At 53.4% G+C, this 13,418-nt stretch overlaps 1 protein-coding gene across 4 annotated transcripts in view; it reads right to left on the minus strand.

Moving 5' to 3' along the window:
* Positions 1 to 13,418, minus strand: part of kmt2ca (lysine (K)-specific methyltransferase 2Ca) — a 50,411-nt gene that overhangs the window by 9,390 nt on the left and 27,603 nt on the right. For all 4 annotated transcript variants that reach the window (XM_086150646.1, XM_086150645.1, XM_086150647.1 and 1 more), the window contains 17 exons: positions 11,258 to 11,789; positions 10,118 to 10,884; positions 8,733 to 8,969; positions 8,216 to 8,544; positions 7,954 to 8,141; positions 7,056 to 7,472; positions 6,590 to 6,951; positions 6,422 to 6,515; positions 5,906 to 6,331; positions 5,667 to 5,781; positions 3,781 to 3,847; positions 3,560 to 3,623; positions 3,236 to 3,468; positions 2,790 to 3,158; positions 2,581 to 2,688; positions 255 to 1,520; positions 1 to 162 (listed from right to left, as the gene is read on the minus strand). In XM_086150646.1, coding sequence (XP_086006772.1) covers positions 1 to 162; positions 255 to 1,520; positions 2,581 to 2,688; positions 2,790 to 3,158; positions 3,236 to 3,468; positions 3,560 to 3,623; positions 3,781 to 3,847; positions 5,667 to 5,781; positions 5,906 to 6,331; positions 6,422 to 6,515; positions 6,590 to 6,951; positions 7,056 to 7,472; positions 7,954 to 8,141; positions 8,216 to 8,544; positions 8,733 to 8,969; positions 10,118 to 10,884; positions 11,258 to 11,789 — 5,736 coding nt within the window. The remainder of the gene's footprint in view (positions 163 to 254; positions 1,521 to 2,580; positions 2,689 to 2,789; positions 3,159 to 3,235; positions 3,469 to 3,559; positions 3,624 to 3,780; positions 3,848 to 5,666; positions 5,782 to 5,905; positions 6,332 to 6,421; positions 6,516 to 6,589; positions 6,952 to 7,055; positions 7,473 to 7,953; positions 8,142 to 8,215; positions 8,545 to 8,732; positions 8,970 to 10,117; positions 10,885 to 11,257; positions 11,790 to 13,418) is intronic.

The raw sequence follows: 13,418 nt of genomic DNA on the forward strand, positions 1-13,418 counted from the left end.
CTTGTATATGAGCTGGGAGTAATAGTCGGTGACTCCGTCGAGGCAGGCATTACCGAACGAGCCGCTGAGCCTGGAATCTCTGCCTAAAGATGAGCTGCCAAATGGGGGGAACAGACTCAGGTCCACCCCCAGAACGGGCTCCATGAGGGGTAGCACCGAGAGCTGGGGATAAACAGTCACAAAAATCAATAATCTCTTCGAAAAATAAACAAAAAAAAAACGCGGAATGGAATATGAGGTATCTGGCGGGTTACCTGTCTGAGGTTGGTGATCACTGGGTCGGGCGGCGAATGCAGCATCTTTTCGTCCTCTTCTCGTTTCCTCCGCTTGTATTTGGGCGGAGCTTTGTCTTTGTCGGGCCGGGCAACTCGTTTGCAACGCTGGGGCTTCTTCTTGCCTGATGGGTCAAGGATATCCTGACCTGGGCTGTCTGTCATCATCATCATCACATTGCCGTGGGAACTGCCGCCGTCGTCTTCCTCAGACCGTACGCTCTCCGTGGAAAGCTGACGGCGTGCGGCGGGCGGGGCCTGACCGGTGGGCGACGGTGTGTTTGCCGGGGAGGATTTGTCCTTCAGCAGGTGTTTGAGCAGCTCCTTCCCTCCGTCGCCGTCTTTGCCTCCCCCATGGAGGGGAGAGGAGAACGACGCGCCCCCGAACTCCTCCATCTTCACCGCGCCCCCTCCACAGGCGCCCCGCTCCTCGCGCTCCTCCTTCTTCACCTCCAGATGAGCTCCGAGGAGGCCGCCTCTGGGAGCCTCGCCGCCCAATCCGGAGGCTCCCTCTGACAGTTGCCTTTCCAGTTCGGACGACAGAACCAGACCTGAACCTTGAGGGAGGAAGTCTGATAGATCCACGCTGCCTCGCGTCGGCGTGGAGCACGACGTGTCTGAAAGGGCTGGAGTGGGTGGGGCCGTGATGTCATCGGAGTGGGAGGAAAGCGGTGTCCTGGCTCCGCACGCCGTGTCGTCGCCCTCACGCTTTCTGCTCCTTTTCTTCTTTGGCTTGTCATCGGGGAGAATGTCGGAATAGAGCTGGACCAGCGAGGACGGCCCGGTGGAGGAGGAGCCGGGGAAGGAGTGGGGCAGGGAGGCGGAGGGCGAAGAAGACGAGGAGCTGTGTCCGAAGCGATGACCTTGACTTCCGGGATGTGAGGGGGTCATCCCCGACCCCCCTGTCCCGGGGGGGAGCGCTTGACCCTGCGTGGAGGGCCCGGCGGGGCCCGACGGACGGGCCTCCAGGTGGGGTCCCGGTTCTGGCGCGTTTCGGCCCCGTTCCGCGGGGTGCAGAGGTCCCCCTGGGAAGCCCTGCGCAGGGAAAGGCATCCCCGTAGCCGGCTGAGATGGCCTGGAAGGGGGAGACTGCAAGAAATCCAGGGGCAGCTCTGAGCTGAAGAACGGCATCTGGGAGAGGCTGTCCCCCACAGGGGTGGGGCCCACAGGGGCCGTAGCCACGGGGGTTCCCAACAGACTCTGCTGCTCCATCTCCATGCGCTGCTGCAGGACACGATGGCGCTCCACCTGAGACCAGAGAGAAGAACTTTAAATCCTGTGTTTTTAAGACTTCGCACTTTATCCACTACGGCCTCAAGCTAACTCTACCTTAAACCAGTTTTAGACCTACTTTGCCTTTGACCCTCTTGAACTCCAGCAACCACTGATTGAATATAGAAAAAAAAGCAAACACGGCATACAGTAGAACCTCGGCTTACAAATTTAATTTGTCCTTTAGATCTGTTCACGATCCACATTCACTTTACCCATTGAAATCACTGTTAATCCCATTGATCCATTTTCCGGCCCCCGCATATTATTGTTCTCATATTGTTAACATTGTTCTCCATTGAAACATTTTTATGGGTTTATTTCTGGCAAACATAAAGAGAGGAATGAATGATAACATGAATTATCTTCTGTCACACTGTCTTCTTTTCTTTTTCTTCTTGCCAGCACGTCTACTCTGTGTTTCCTTCACTAAATCAGCAAACGTAAAGCCTTCTTGCATGAGACCCTCGCTAACGCTATCTCCAGCTAGCTGTCTTACATTAAACCACACTAACAATAACTTTTCTACTTCTTGTAACACTTGAGACCTTTGCTTTGATAACATAGTTGTCCCTTTAGCCACATCAGCCGTCTTTTGCAATCTTTGTTCTTCAGGATTGTACAGACGGTTTCCTAACCCGTGTCGTAGTAATTAGCGAGGTCTGTGACACCAACACTGCTCTCACCTTTAGCTATCATTTCCTTCTTCTGATTGACTATAATTCTTAGCCTCTTCTTAACACCACAATGACTAAAATGTCTAACTTTGTTAGGAGCCAAAGAGGGCTAACTTACAGAAAAAGCACAAATAAGCATAATAACAGGATACCATAACAATGTAAATAACGTGAGTACCACGCACGGCTGCGCCACATGGCGGGAAAGCCCGATTGTTTGTGTGTTTGTGCAGGGAGGCTCGTTTGCAGAAAAATTTGATTGAAAATTCTGTTTGTAGGCCGATTTGTTCGTAAGCCGAGGTTCTACTGTATTTATGATTCTACTTCCTGCGATGTGCTCTAGCAGCGGCATGCTTCACCTCCTGCAGCAGCTGCACTCGCTGCCTCTCTTGCTGCTCCCTCAGTCGCTCCCTCCGCTCCCGCTCCTGGAAGCCCTCACTGAAGGGATTGTTGTCATCAAACTTCACCTGTGAGTCGAGATGGAGAAGAGGGGTTAAAGGTCAACCAACGGAGCTGTTTGTTACCTGAGCGGTGCGAAGGTGTTACATGAGCTCTGCATGTGTGTTACCTGAGGTGCGGGAGCGGCCCCCTCCCCCGCTGCTACGATAGGCCCTGGAGGGGGACCTCTCAGGCCCGCGGTGAGTCTGGCCACCATGGCCGGGGGGTTCTGGCTGTGCGCCGGCGCCTGCGGCGGGGTCGGCAAGGTGGGAGCCATCTGAGGCGGCAGATGAGGCGGCATCCTCTGGGTCATGGGACCCTGAGAGCCGCCGCCCGGCGTCCAACCGGCGGGTACGTTCGCCACGCGGACCGGGGCGGGGCCGCCCTGATGGGGCCCCAGAGTGTGGGGGGGCGCGGGAGCCGCGGCCGGCTGCATGACTCTCTGCTTGTTCCGGTAATCCTCAATCAGCTCTGTATGGTCCTTCTGTTGCTTCCGGATCTGAGACAGAAACACAAGCATTCAGCCACATATCTGTAGGATAGACCGCAGGACAGTCAGTAGCATCACGCGTTTACCTGTTCCAGCTGCTTCTGGACCGTCCCCTGCTGCTCGGTGATGTACCGCAACTGGGCGGCGTCCTCCTCGGTGAGCGCGCGACCGGCCTTCTTGGCCGTTCGCTGTTTCGCTGACAGCGCCTTCTTGCTCTTGCGATGGGCAGCGATCTGATCCTCCAGGAGGCCCTGCTGCATCTGCAGGAGCTGCTTGGTCTCACCCAACCACTCCTCGTACTGCCGTCGCTGGGCCTCGTCTGCAGCGGGATGGAGAGGCGGCATTTGTAAACGCACAGGGAAGCGAATAACGGTTCGAAAGAGGGGATTGGGATCAACGGGGACACTCACTGACAAAGCCCGGCCCGAAGTTGGGTGGTGTGGGCCGCACCAGTTGAGGGTTCAACTTCCCTTCCTGAAAGTGACAGCGGAAATGTTGTTCCAAACTTTAGCAAGTGGGCCGCAGTACAGAAATATTCTCATATATTGTCACACAGTCCACCCAGGGACATGATGGAAAGTCCATTATCAGGTTTTCATTATGATTGACAGGCACGTTGACGAGTACGCACCTGTGCCAGCATGTGAGAGGACTGAGGTGGCGTCTCTGCGGGCGGGGCTCCTGCGGGTGGCTGGAACCTAACAAACACAAGCACCATTAATATGAGAGGGAGAGAATATTATCAGTAACGCAACATGTCACTACAAGAGGGTTAAGGCTAACTCATCAATGATTTTGTCACGGACACAGACGATCTGTTTTACACGATGAAAATGTTACACGTCAATTTTTTTTTACGAGAAGTACGAGTTAAAGGTGCATCAACTTGTAGCAATTTTCCGAGATACGATCCTTGGCTCGGTTGATATTATTGCTTTGTGATCCGAGCTGAGATATGAGTTACGAGCGAGCGGAACAAGCGTTTGACACGTGTGACGCCACCGCCACTGTCCGTGAAGTGGCGTTTACAAAAAGACAGATGCACCGCCTACCACGAGAGGCAGAAATAATTGCAAAACATGAGCGAGGTGCGCGTGTTGTCGACTTGTCCGTGAAGTGAAGGAGATGTTGTTGGTGGGATACTATGACGGAAATCTGTCGTTATCTGTGAGAAGGCACCAAACATTTTTGGGGTTTTGGTGCAGCAGACGGCAAGAACATCGAAGGATTCAAAGGCATTGAAACAGTCAGTTAAAGTCAGTCGGGGACGGTTTGATCATTTTAGAAAGAGGACCGGCGTCCACTCCATTGCTAAATCAACTTTAGCAATAAAGTGCAGCAAAGTGTGCCAGTTACATTTAGCAATACATGTAGTGAGCTAAGTTCAGCGATAGAGGACCAAATGAAAAATTCCGCCGCCAGAATCTTTGTCTGATCTTCATGGTAAAATACACTTAATAAGAATAAAATAAATATAAATATTATTTCTTTACTATCTCTTTCACAAAATATTTTTTTATAAATTATTTGCTGTTACTCAAGTACATTTTTCTTACTTAAAAGCATGTGACAAAAATGGGGCACTGAAACAGATAAATAGCGTTTCATTTCATTTCAGTGGAGAAAATTAATTTGATATACGAGCAAATCGAGTTACAAGCAGAGTCACAGTATGAATCAAGCTCGTAAGTCAAGGTATTACCGTATAACCCAGCAGCCAGCCTGCTCTGAGACATATTTTTACTGAAAATGCATGCGAAAGCAGTTCCTGCTGCATTTTTGTTATCAGCTGAGAAAACAGGTCAAAAATCTCAGTTTGTTTGAGAGTTTGTGTGCAAGTGGATAAAGGAACTAGGGGCCTCAATCTAATTTATGAACAGAACTGGCCCCGGAGATTTAGCCACATTAAAAAAAAAAAAAAAAAAGACGTTATTTAATTTCCCCTCAAACTAAACTAAACCAGACTAAACATACATCCTATAAGCAGTATGTATTTTTTGGCTTGTAGTTAGGGACAACTATTTAAAAAGAACTTTTTTTAATTTGAAGTCTGTTCAATATTTTATCAGCCCTGTCTTCACATTAAGTCCAACCTCTTTTGAAGACGAGGTTTTAGAATGTATAATCACTGGTGGTGAATTGAAGACTACAATATAAAGTTCTAGCGCAGATTCTGAGTAATGCTTCATAAATGAGGCCCCAGGACAGAGTGGAAAAAGTGCTGCCATGGTAACGGGGAGAGTAAGCACCAGGAGATAACGGTTGACAGGGTTAGTATCAGGAAATGTAATCTAAATAGATAACCAGTAATTGTTTTCAAATACCAGGTTCAAGTTACATGTTTCCGAGACATCTGATAATACAAGTGTTGATCTTTCCAAAAATATTTTATGATGTGATATTATGATTCCCCCTGTAAATACGATTGTAATGTCAAAGATAATACAATTTGGTTATTAATTTTTCTGTGTGGCTGTTGCACAAATGCCAGAGCATGGGATTCGGGGCTTGTCGTACCTGTTGATGACCATGCGGTTCAGCCCCAGGTTTCCTTGGGTCATGACCTTGTTGATGCCCTTTAAAGCAACCATCTTGGCCTTCATGATGGGATCTGTGATGGAGCCAAAGTCGGCTGCACACACACACACACACACACACACACACACACACAGACCGATTTCAGTCTCACATGAAAAATAACATCACGGAGACAGTAACGTATTTCCAGGTCCACCTCTGTCGGGTCTGATTCTTACCCATGTCTGGGTATGCAGGTTCTGGAGTGGTCTTGTGACGGATCAGCGCCTGCATCTGCTTCTGTTGCTGCTGCTCCTGGCGTTCCTGGTCCAAAAGGTCCTGCAAGAGGAGCGGCTGCTCCTCCAGGAGCAACAGCTTCGACTTGTTTTGCCCCGGGTTCTGCGCCGGGTTTGCGACCTGGCTCTGCACCTGGCCCTGGATCGGGCCTTGGACCTGGTTCGGGGTGTTGCTCAGAGGCGGCTGGTTCTGGGCGTTTTGGAGGAGATGGGGCTGAGGAGTCTGGAGGGCCAGGAGGTGGGGCTGGACGAGGGGAGTCTGGAGAGTGAGGCCGGGGTGGGTTGGCTGGGGGTGAGCCGAAGGGGGAGGGTTCAGGAGGGCCGAGGGAGCGGGTCCAACGGCTCTCTGCTGGAAGCCTGGCTGTGGACCTGAAGACGCATGAGACAGAGGAAATGATCAACACGGATCGGGCGCTGATCGATAACTTCTCCACTATCTCGACCTGTATTCCCTCTTACCGGCGGCCATGGTGGGGTGAAGCCTCGCAGCCATGTTGGAGGATGCCGTTTGTTCCTGGGCCTGGAGGGCCGAGCCACTGTCAACGGATTTCTCCTGGGGGACAGAAGGAATATTGATTACCAATGAAAGATGACCAAAAGTGGCTGAGGTGTCTGTGATAACTCTACCTTCGCGAGGAGGGAGGAACCTGCGCCCTCAACCCCTGGGGTTCCGGGAACCATCCTGCTGCTGGCAAGCTCAGGTTGTACCGAGGAGGCGTGGATTGCAAAGGAACTTTCTCTGATGTCTCTCTTGATGCTGTCCTCCTCCTGTTTGATCTGACCTATTAGAGGGTCCATCTTTCTGCCAGCGTCTCTCCTGGCCCCGGCCTCCTTGTCCTCCTCTCCCAGATCCAGCTCCTCGTTGAACATGTCCTTCTTGTCCTCCAGGTTGAGCTCCGGGTCGGTGTAGGCGATCAGGTCGAACTTTCCCGACAGCAGGAAGTCGTCGAGGTGAAGGTCGTTCGGGCCGAGGTCCAGGTCTTCTTTGCCTGCGGAGACCGAGAGGAGTCAGGCAAAGAGGTTCTGCACGCAGCACGTGGTGCCGAGACAGAGCTCGCAAGGTGAAGGCGCTTTAAGGAAAAGGCGGTCCTACCATCCTCGGGGTCAAGATTCAGGTTGAGGTCAACCAAATCCTTCACCTCCACATCCTCCAGGTCCTTCACGGCAGAGTCCTCGGCTTCCATGTGCTCCTCCATACCGTCGGCCCCCGGTAGCGTTGGTTCACCTCCGAGGTGCTGCTGCAGAGGCTCCACGCCGCCCGGCAACGCCATGGACGGGCCGAAGTGCACCTCCCCCATCCTGCCGCCTGTCCCGGGTCGGGAGCCTAGCGGTTGCGGGGGCTGCACCACCAGCGAGACCTCGGGCTCCTGGGGCACGGCCAGGGGGTGCGGCAGCCGGAGGCGATTCTCTGGAGCGCGGTGCCGGAGCTCGATGTAGGGCTGTCCCATGATGCTGTGCGGCTGGGGGGGTAGGGAGCGGGGCAGGAAGGGCTGGGGGACCGCTGGGGGGGCTGGAGAAAATAATGTTGCAAAATTTAAAAAAAAAAAAAAAAATTGTACTGCTGCCATTATTTTGCACAAGTAGCTCCTTTGCAGCACCTGTTTTTTAAATTGCTTTAATTCCACTTTGTTTTTTTTCGAGTTAAAGTTGTTTTGGCACCGCCACACCACAGCAAATTCCTTGTCGAATAAAGAATTTCTGATTCGGTGATTATTTTCGCATCCCTCTCCTGCTTGGAGGGATCTCGACAGATCAAGATTCTCACGTCCCTAAAGTTCCTAAGCTATAATATTAATTTCTTAATTTCAATGTTTTATTGCGGGTTTAAGGCAACTTTTCGTGATTTTGGCACCAGTGAAGCGTATTAAATTTATGGCAGGTCAGGGAAAACATTAAATTCTGCCCATTTTCTCCATGAATATCATAGTGAGGTGACTCTGAAAGACACCCGACTGTATTTCAAATGTGACAGCTCATTCGGAAAATCTCACCTGGCATAACATGCGGGGCTGCGTTGGGAGCTGTGAGCAGTCGGCCTGCGAATTCAGCAGGAATTTGTCTCCTAATCTGGAAAGAGACCGCATCGACCGCCCCCGGCCCGGGGACCGGCACGGCACCCTGGGGAGGGCGAAGGATGCAGTCCTGAAGGCCTGCACTGACTCCAGGAGGAACACCGAACCTGAAGGGGGAGAGCCGGGGGATCAGCAATCAGGCACGATCAGGTCGGGTCCTGGTTCGGGGTCCGCTTCTCACCTCAGGCCCGGTCCTCGGACCGCAAGCTCCCTGGGGACGGTCTGCCTGGGGAAGGATGCGTCACTCGGCGGGGCGGCCCGCTGCTGCTCTCCCGCGAAAGCTCCGGGGAATCGCGGGGCCAGAACGGGACCCGCGGCGGGACCCACGGGCGCCCCCGCGGGTCTCACGGTACCGGGGTAAGGAGGTGGCGGGCGGCCAAACATGTCTGCGGGAGGGGTCGCAACTGGACCCGGGGCAGAGCCGGCAGCTGGTTCCTGGAGACCCTTTTCCTGCCGCAGGGCGCTCTTCTGCTGCTGCTGCCTGAGGATAAGCTGCCGGAGCCTCTGACGCTGGTAAGGAAAAAACACAAGCCAACCGCGGTGAGCTTTCGGAGAGGGCAAGACAACTGAGTGAACGTAAAATCATCGATTCAGTTAAGTTTGAGACCTGACGACAGGGGAAATGCGGTAATGTGAAAATTCGGCAGAAATGCAGAACAGGAGTCAGACTACAAGCCACGTAGAACGACGGATCGTACCTGTCTCAGTTTCTCCTCTGAATCTCCAAGCTGTGGCAACATGCTCATTGGTCCATCTAAAGAAGCTACGCCCACCGCGGTCACGTCGCTGGCCGGAGTCTTGTCAGTCTGCGAGGGCGTTGTGTGGCCCGGTGTCTGGCTGACCAGGAAGCCCGTTTCCTCGGACATCCCGGGGTGCTTCGGGGTCTGGCCGCCGGGATTTCTGGGAAATGAGTCCGGTTGCTGTCGTCCCGGAGACTGAGGAGAGACACGTGAAGTCAAATGTGGAACCCGATGTGTCAAAATTCATGTTGAGAAGCCAAAATCCTCCCAATACGTAAAAGATCAGTAAGAGACATTCAGAGGGATTTCAACTTCTTCTTCTTCTTCTTCTTCTTTCGGCTTTTCCCGTTAGGGGTCGCCACAGCGAGTCAACTTTCTCCATCTAACCCTATTCTCTGTATCTTCCTCTCTCACACCAGCTACTTTCATATCCTCTCTCACTACGTCCATAAATCTTCTCTTTGGTCTTCCTCGAGACCTCTTGCCTGGCAGCTCCAATTCCAGCATCCGTCTACCAATATATTCACTATCTCTTCTCTGTACATGACCGAACCATCTCAGTCTGGCTTCTCTGACCTTCTCTCCAAAACATCGAACATGTGCCGTCCCTCTGATAGATTCATTCCTGATCCTCTCCATCCTGGTCACTCCCAAAGAGAACCTCAACATCTTCATCTCTGCAACCTCTAGTTCTGCCTGCTGTCTTTTGGTCATTGTAACAGTTTCTAGTCCAAACATCATCGCTGGTCTCACCACTGTCTTGTACACCTTTCCTTTTATTCTGGCCGATAGTCTTCTATCACATAGTACCCCTGACACTTTTCTCCACCCATTCCAACCTGCTTGGACCCGTCTCTTCACCTCTTTTCCGCACTCTCCGTTGCTCTGGACTGTTGACCCTAAGTACCTGAAATCCTCCAGCTTCTTGATCTCCATTCCCTGTAGCCTCACCGCTCCACCCGAGTTCCTCTCATTCACACACATATATTCTGTCTTGCTGTGACTAACTTTCATTCCTCTCCTTTCCAGAGCATACCTCCACCTCTCTAGATTTTCCTCTACCTGTTGTCTGCTCTCACTACAGATCACAATGTCATCCGCAAACATCATGGTCCATGGGGATTCCTGTCTAACCTCATCTGTCAGCCTATCCATCACCATTGCGAACAAGAAGAACTAAATGACCAAAAATGATAAAATCATCCAAAAATGGCTGAGAAGCACTATTACTTTGAATTAACATCTATTAACAGAAAATGAGACTCGAAAAATTGACAACTACAATTCCAAGAGTTAAAATTGTGCAAGGAAGGGCCAAATCAGTGTCAGGTGTTCAGGGTTACCTGAAGGTGTGTCGGCGTGAAGGGCACGATGTCCGTGGAGAGTCCTGGTCCCAGGGGGGACTGCGCCGGCTGAGGGACGAAGCTCTCCCCGGGCCGTGGGGTGGAGGGCTGCTGGTTATAAGGGTCTGGGGAGGGCCGGGGTGTACCGGGGGGCTGCGCGTAGGGGTCGCTGCTTCGCTGACTCCCCGGCGACCGAGGGAATCGCTCGTGAATGGCGGGGTGGGGCGTTGCCGGGTTTGAGGCGTACGGGTCGAAGGGCAGTTGAGAAGGCGACAGCCTGCGGTTGGCCGGCTGGTTGAACTGGTCCACTCGCAGGCTCGTCGGCGTACTGTGGTAAGCGGGGTCTGAGTGGGGGCGGGGCGTACCAGGGGTTTGAGGGTTGGCGTATTGGTCCGGCGACGGCCGAGAGGTCAGAGGCGTCTGCTGGGCAAAGGGGTCGGCGACCTGCTGGCCGTAATCCAGTCTGGGGGTGCCGGGGGCCTGGGCGTACGGGCTGCGGTGGGGGGAGCCAAGGCCCGACATGGGGCTGGAGGGGAAGGCCGTGTCCTGGGAAGTTGGCAGCGCGAATCCTAGGTCGGCGGGCCGCGGCATGTCCCGCCTCGCTCCTCCGGGACCGCTGAACGGCTCCTGCTGCGGAGGCATCGGTGCTTTAAACACCCCGCCCTGCGCCCTCGTGTATGCCTCTGCTCGTACGGGGACGCAGCGAGCTTGATGGTCGGGCCCCGCAGACGGAGGGCTCATCATCCCCGTTCTGCTCTGCTGGAGACCTGAGGACGACAAGAGGAGGTGTCACCGTACGGGGACGAGGACGGAAGGACGAGGCCGCGAGGAGGACACGCGAAGAGGCCGCTGTTGACGAGGAGGTGGCGTCGCTGAAAAGGAGAGAGGAATCAAGGGGAAGATGACGCCGATTACAAATCCGTGGGACGGCCACGAGTGGGTGACAACACAAGGACACGACAAGGAGGAACAAAGAATATCACTGAAACAAGAGGAAATGATGGACGTGTCCTTGAGAAGAGCGAAGAGGCGGCACTGAGAAGACAAAACTCCGGCGACGAGGAGGTGTTGACTCTTGGCGAAAACAAAGAGTGGGAGTGGATGGGGAGATACGAAGTTGATAACGGACGGTATATTTACCTGGCTGAGGGACGAGTACTCGGGGCCCCTCGGAGGGCTTGGGGTCAGGCGAAGGCGCGGGGGAACCCAAGGGGTCGTGGGCGGGGGAGGCACTAAGAGAGTTGCAGCGCTGCTGCTGGGATCCCTGGGGGCCGCCGGGCCGAGGGGTCCCGACAGCCTTGCTGTAGGGGTCCCAGGGGGAAGAGGGGCGGGAGGAGGACGGCGAGAACATCTGGGGGGAGGATGGCGGCTGATGGAGGGGGGAGGAGGGGTGAGGGGAGTGAGGCAGCGACGAGAAGCCGGAAGGGGGCGGGGCCTGGGGGCGGAGGAAGACGTCGTCGGCCAATCCTGAGCTCTGCTGTCGGGCTTGAAGGTCCCGGGAAGCGGCGGGTTGCAGCGGGGACGCGTTGCCCCCGGCGACGGGCGCGTGCGAACCCTGACCGGCTAGCAACTGCTGCTGCTGCCGCTGCTGCATCAGCTGCTCGTTCTTCACCTGCTCCAGCTTCTGCGTGGCCTCCATCTTGGCCAGCTGCTTGCTCTTCTGACGCATTTGCTGCGGGAGGGCGGACAGTGACAGACGACACGAAGCGAAGCAGGGAGACAAGACGTCAGCGTGCCGTTCGGACGCTTGATGTGGCGTTAAATACGATGACATGGTCGCTAGTAAAAGCTTGCTGTCCCTCGCTCAGTAACGGTAGGAGAATGAGGAGATGAGGACAGACTAAGGCGTGCAGGGAGACACCAGAAACACATACACAACATTGCAACACAGAAGGAGTCCCAATTGTTTTACTTTTTTTTTTGTTATTTTTCACTTACGTTAGCTCACTGTAGACCCTAAAATCGAGACACATTTTGGGTGATGTAACATAAACATAATGGGGGGGAATAACACTTATGTGTCATATTTATTGCAAACTGCAGAGAAAACTGATCTGATTCCTGCCAAAGTTGGGAAAATTGAGCAAGAATAAGGAAGACACTTTGAGCATGTTGCAGTCTGGCTGTGGTTCTGGTGGATCTGGGTGGTCAGAGGGTCTCAGGGGGTTTACAGTCACCCGCTAGCTGCTACTTCCTGTCTGACTCTCACCTGTGTCATCATACCTGCAGTGATTGGCTGGCTGAATGCAACGCCACTGGCATCTTTCAGCAAATCCAGGCTGCCAGGTCCTACCTTCAGACTGGACCGCATCCCGTCACGTGACCCTCTAGCCAGTTTTATCCTAAACCTCTCAAGGAGGGTCTGCAATCCTCTCGGGATCTCTGATTCCTTCTCCCGGCCTCGGGGCTTAACGGATCCAAGTGAACAGGACGAGTCAGTCTGACGGCAGGACACCTGACACACTGCTCAGCTGAAGAAGGAGCTCAGCGGGTCCACATTCAGAGTGAGGCAGCAGCCCTTCATCAGAATATCAGTCAGTTCGGACGCAGACTCGGGCTCCGGTCACCGGGCTCTGGGTCCCCGAGACTAGAACCACGCGGGTTATTGTTTTTTTTTGTTTTTATTTTTTGTGTGTGTGAGAATCGGTGATGACCTCACACCGGGGGGTGTCGGATCGGAGCATTTTCTATACTGCGGGCCCAGAAATGGTGACCGTCACCTGGATCCACACATTTTTTGAGATCCTCTTTGGTTCAAGCGGGTCCGTGCCGGCTTGGCCTCAGCGATCCGCTTCACTGTTTGGTCCTGGAGCGACGGGTGCGATCCCGGTCTGGTCTGAATGAATCCGATACACCTGATCTCCGGCGGCACAGCAGCCAACGCCGGGGTGGAGGGAGCCGCCTCGCACCCCGTGAAGAGAACGCATTCAAATACCGTCTCTAATGATACGACCGTTGGCTGGAACCTTACACCCGCAGATGACCTGTCTGATCAGAGACAGGAAGAAACCTAGATCCTGAAGCTGGTTCTGGCCTGCTTCTTGTGTCAGGTAACAGTCGGCTGGTCCGGAGCTTAATTATTTGACACCAGGCGTCCAAGACAACCAGGCCACATATTTTTGTTTTTCCATTTCATTGATTTTCTACACAAAAAGACAGCAGCCAAGGTCTGATCAAACATCAGGTTTTTTTTTTGTTTTGTTTGTGACTTGAGTTTGATCTTTATGTTTAATGCGCATTAAACTTACGATTGCTATACTGATCGCTAATTCAAAACTTTAAGCCGAATCCCAGTGGACCG

Source organism: Fistularia commersonii, chromosome 8, assembly GCF_037954325.1.
Source record: "Fistularia commersonii isolate RoL2024-O1a breed Wild chromosome 8, RoL_Fcom_v1.0, whole genome shotgun sequence".
In the NCBI taxonomy this organism is placed as follows: Eukaryota; Metazoa; Chordata; class Actinopteri; order Syngnathiformes; family Fistulariidae; genus Fistularia; species Fistularia commersonii.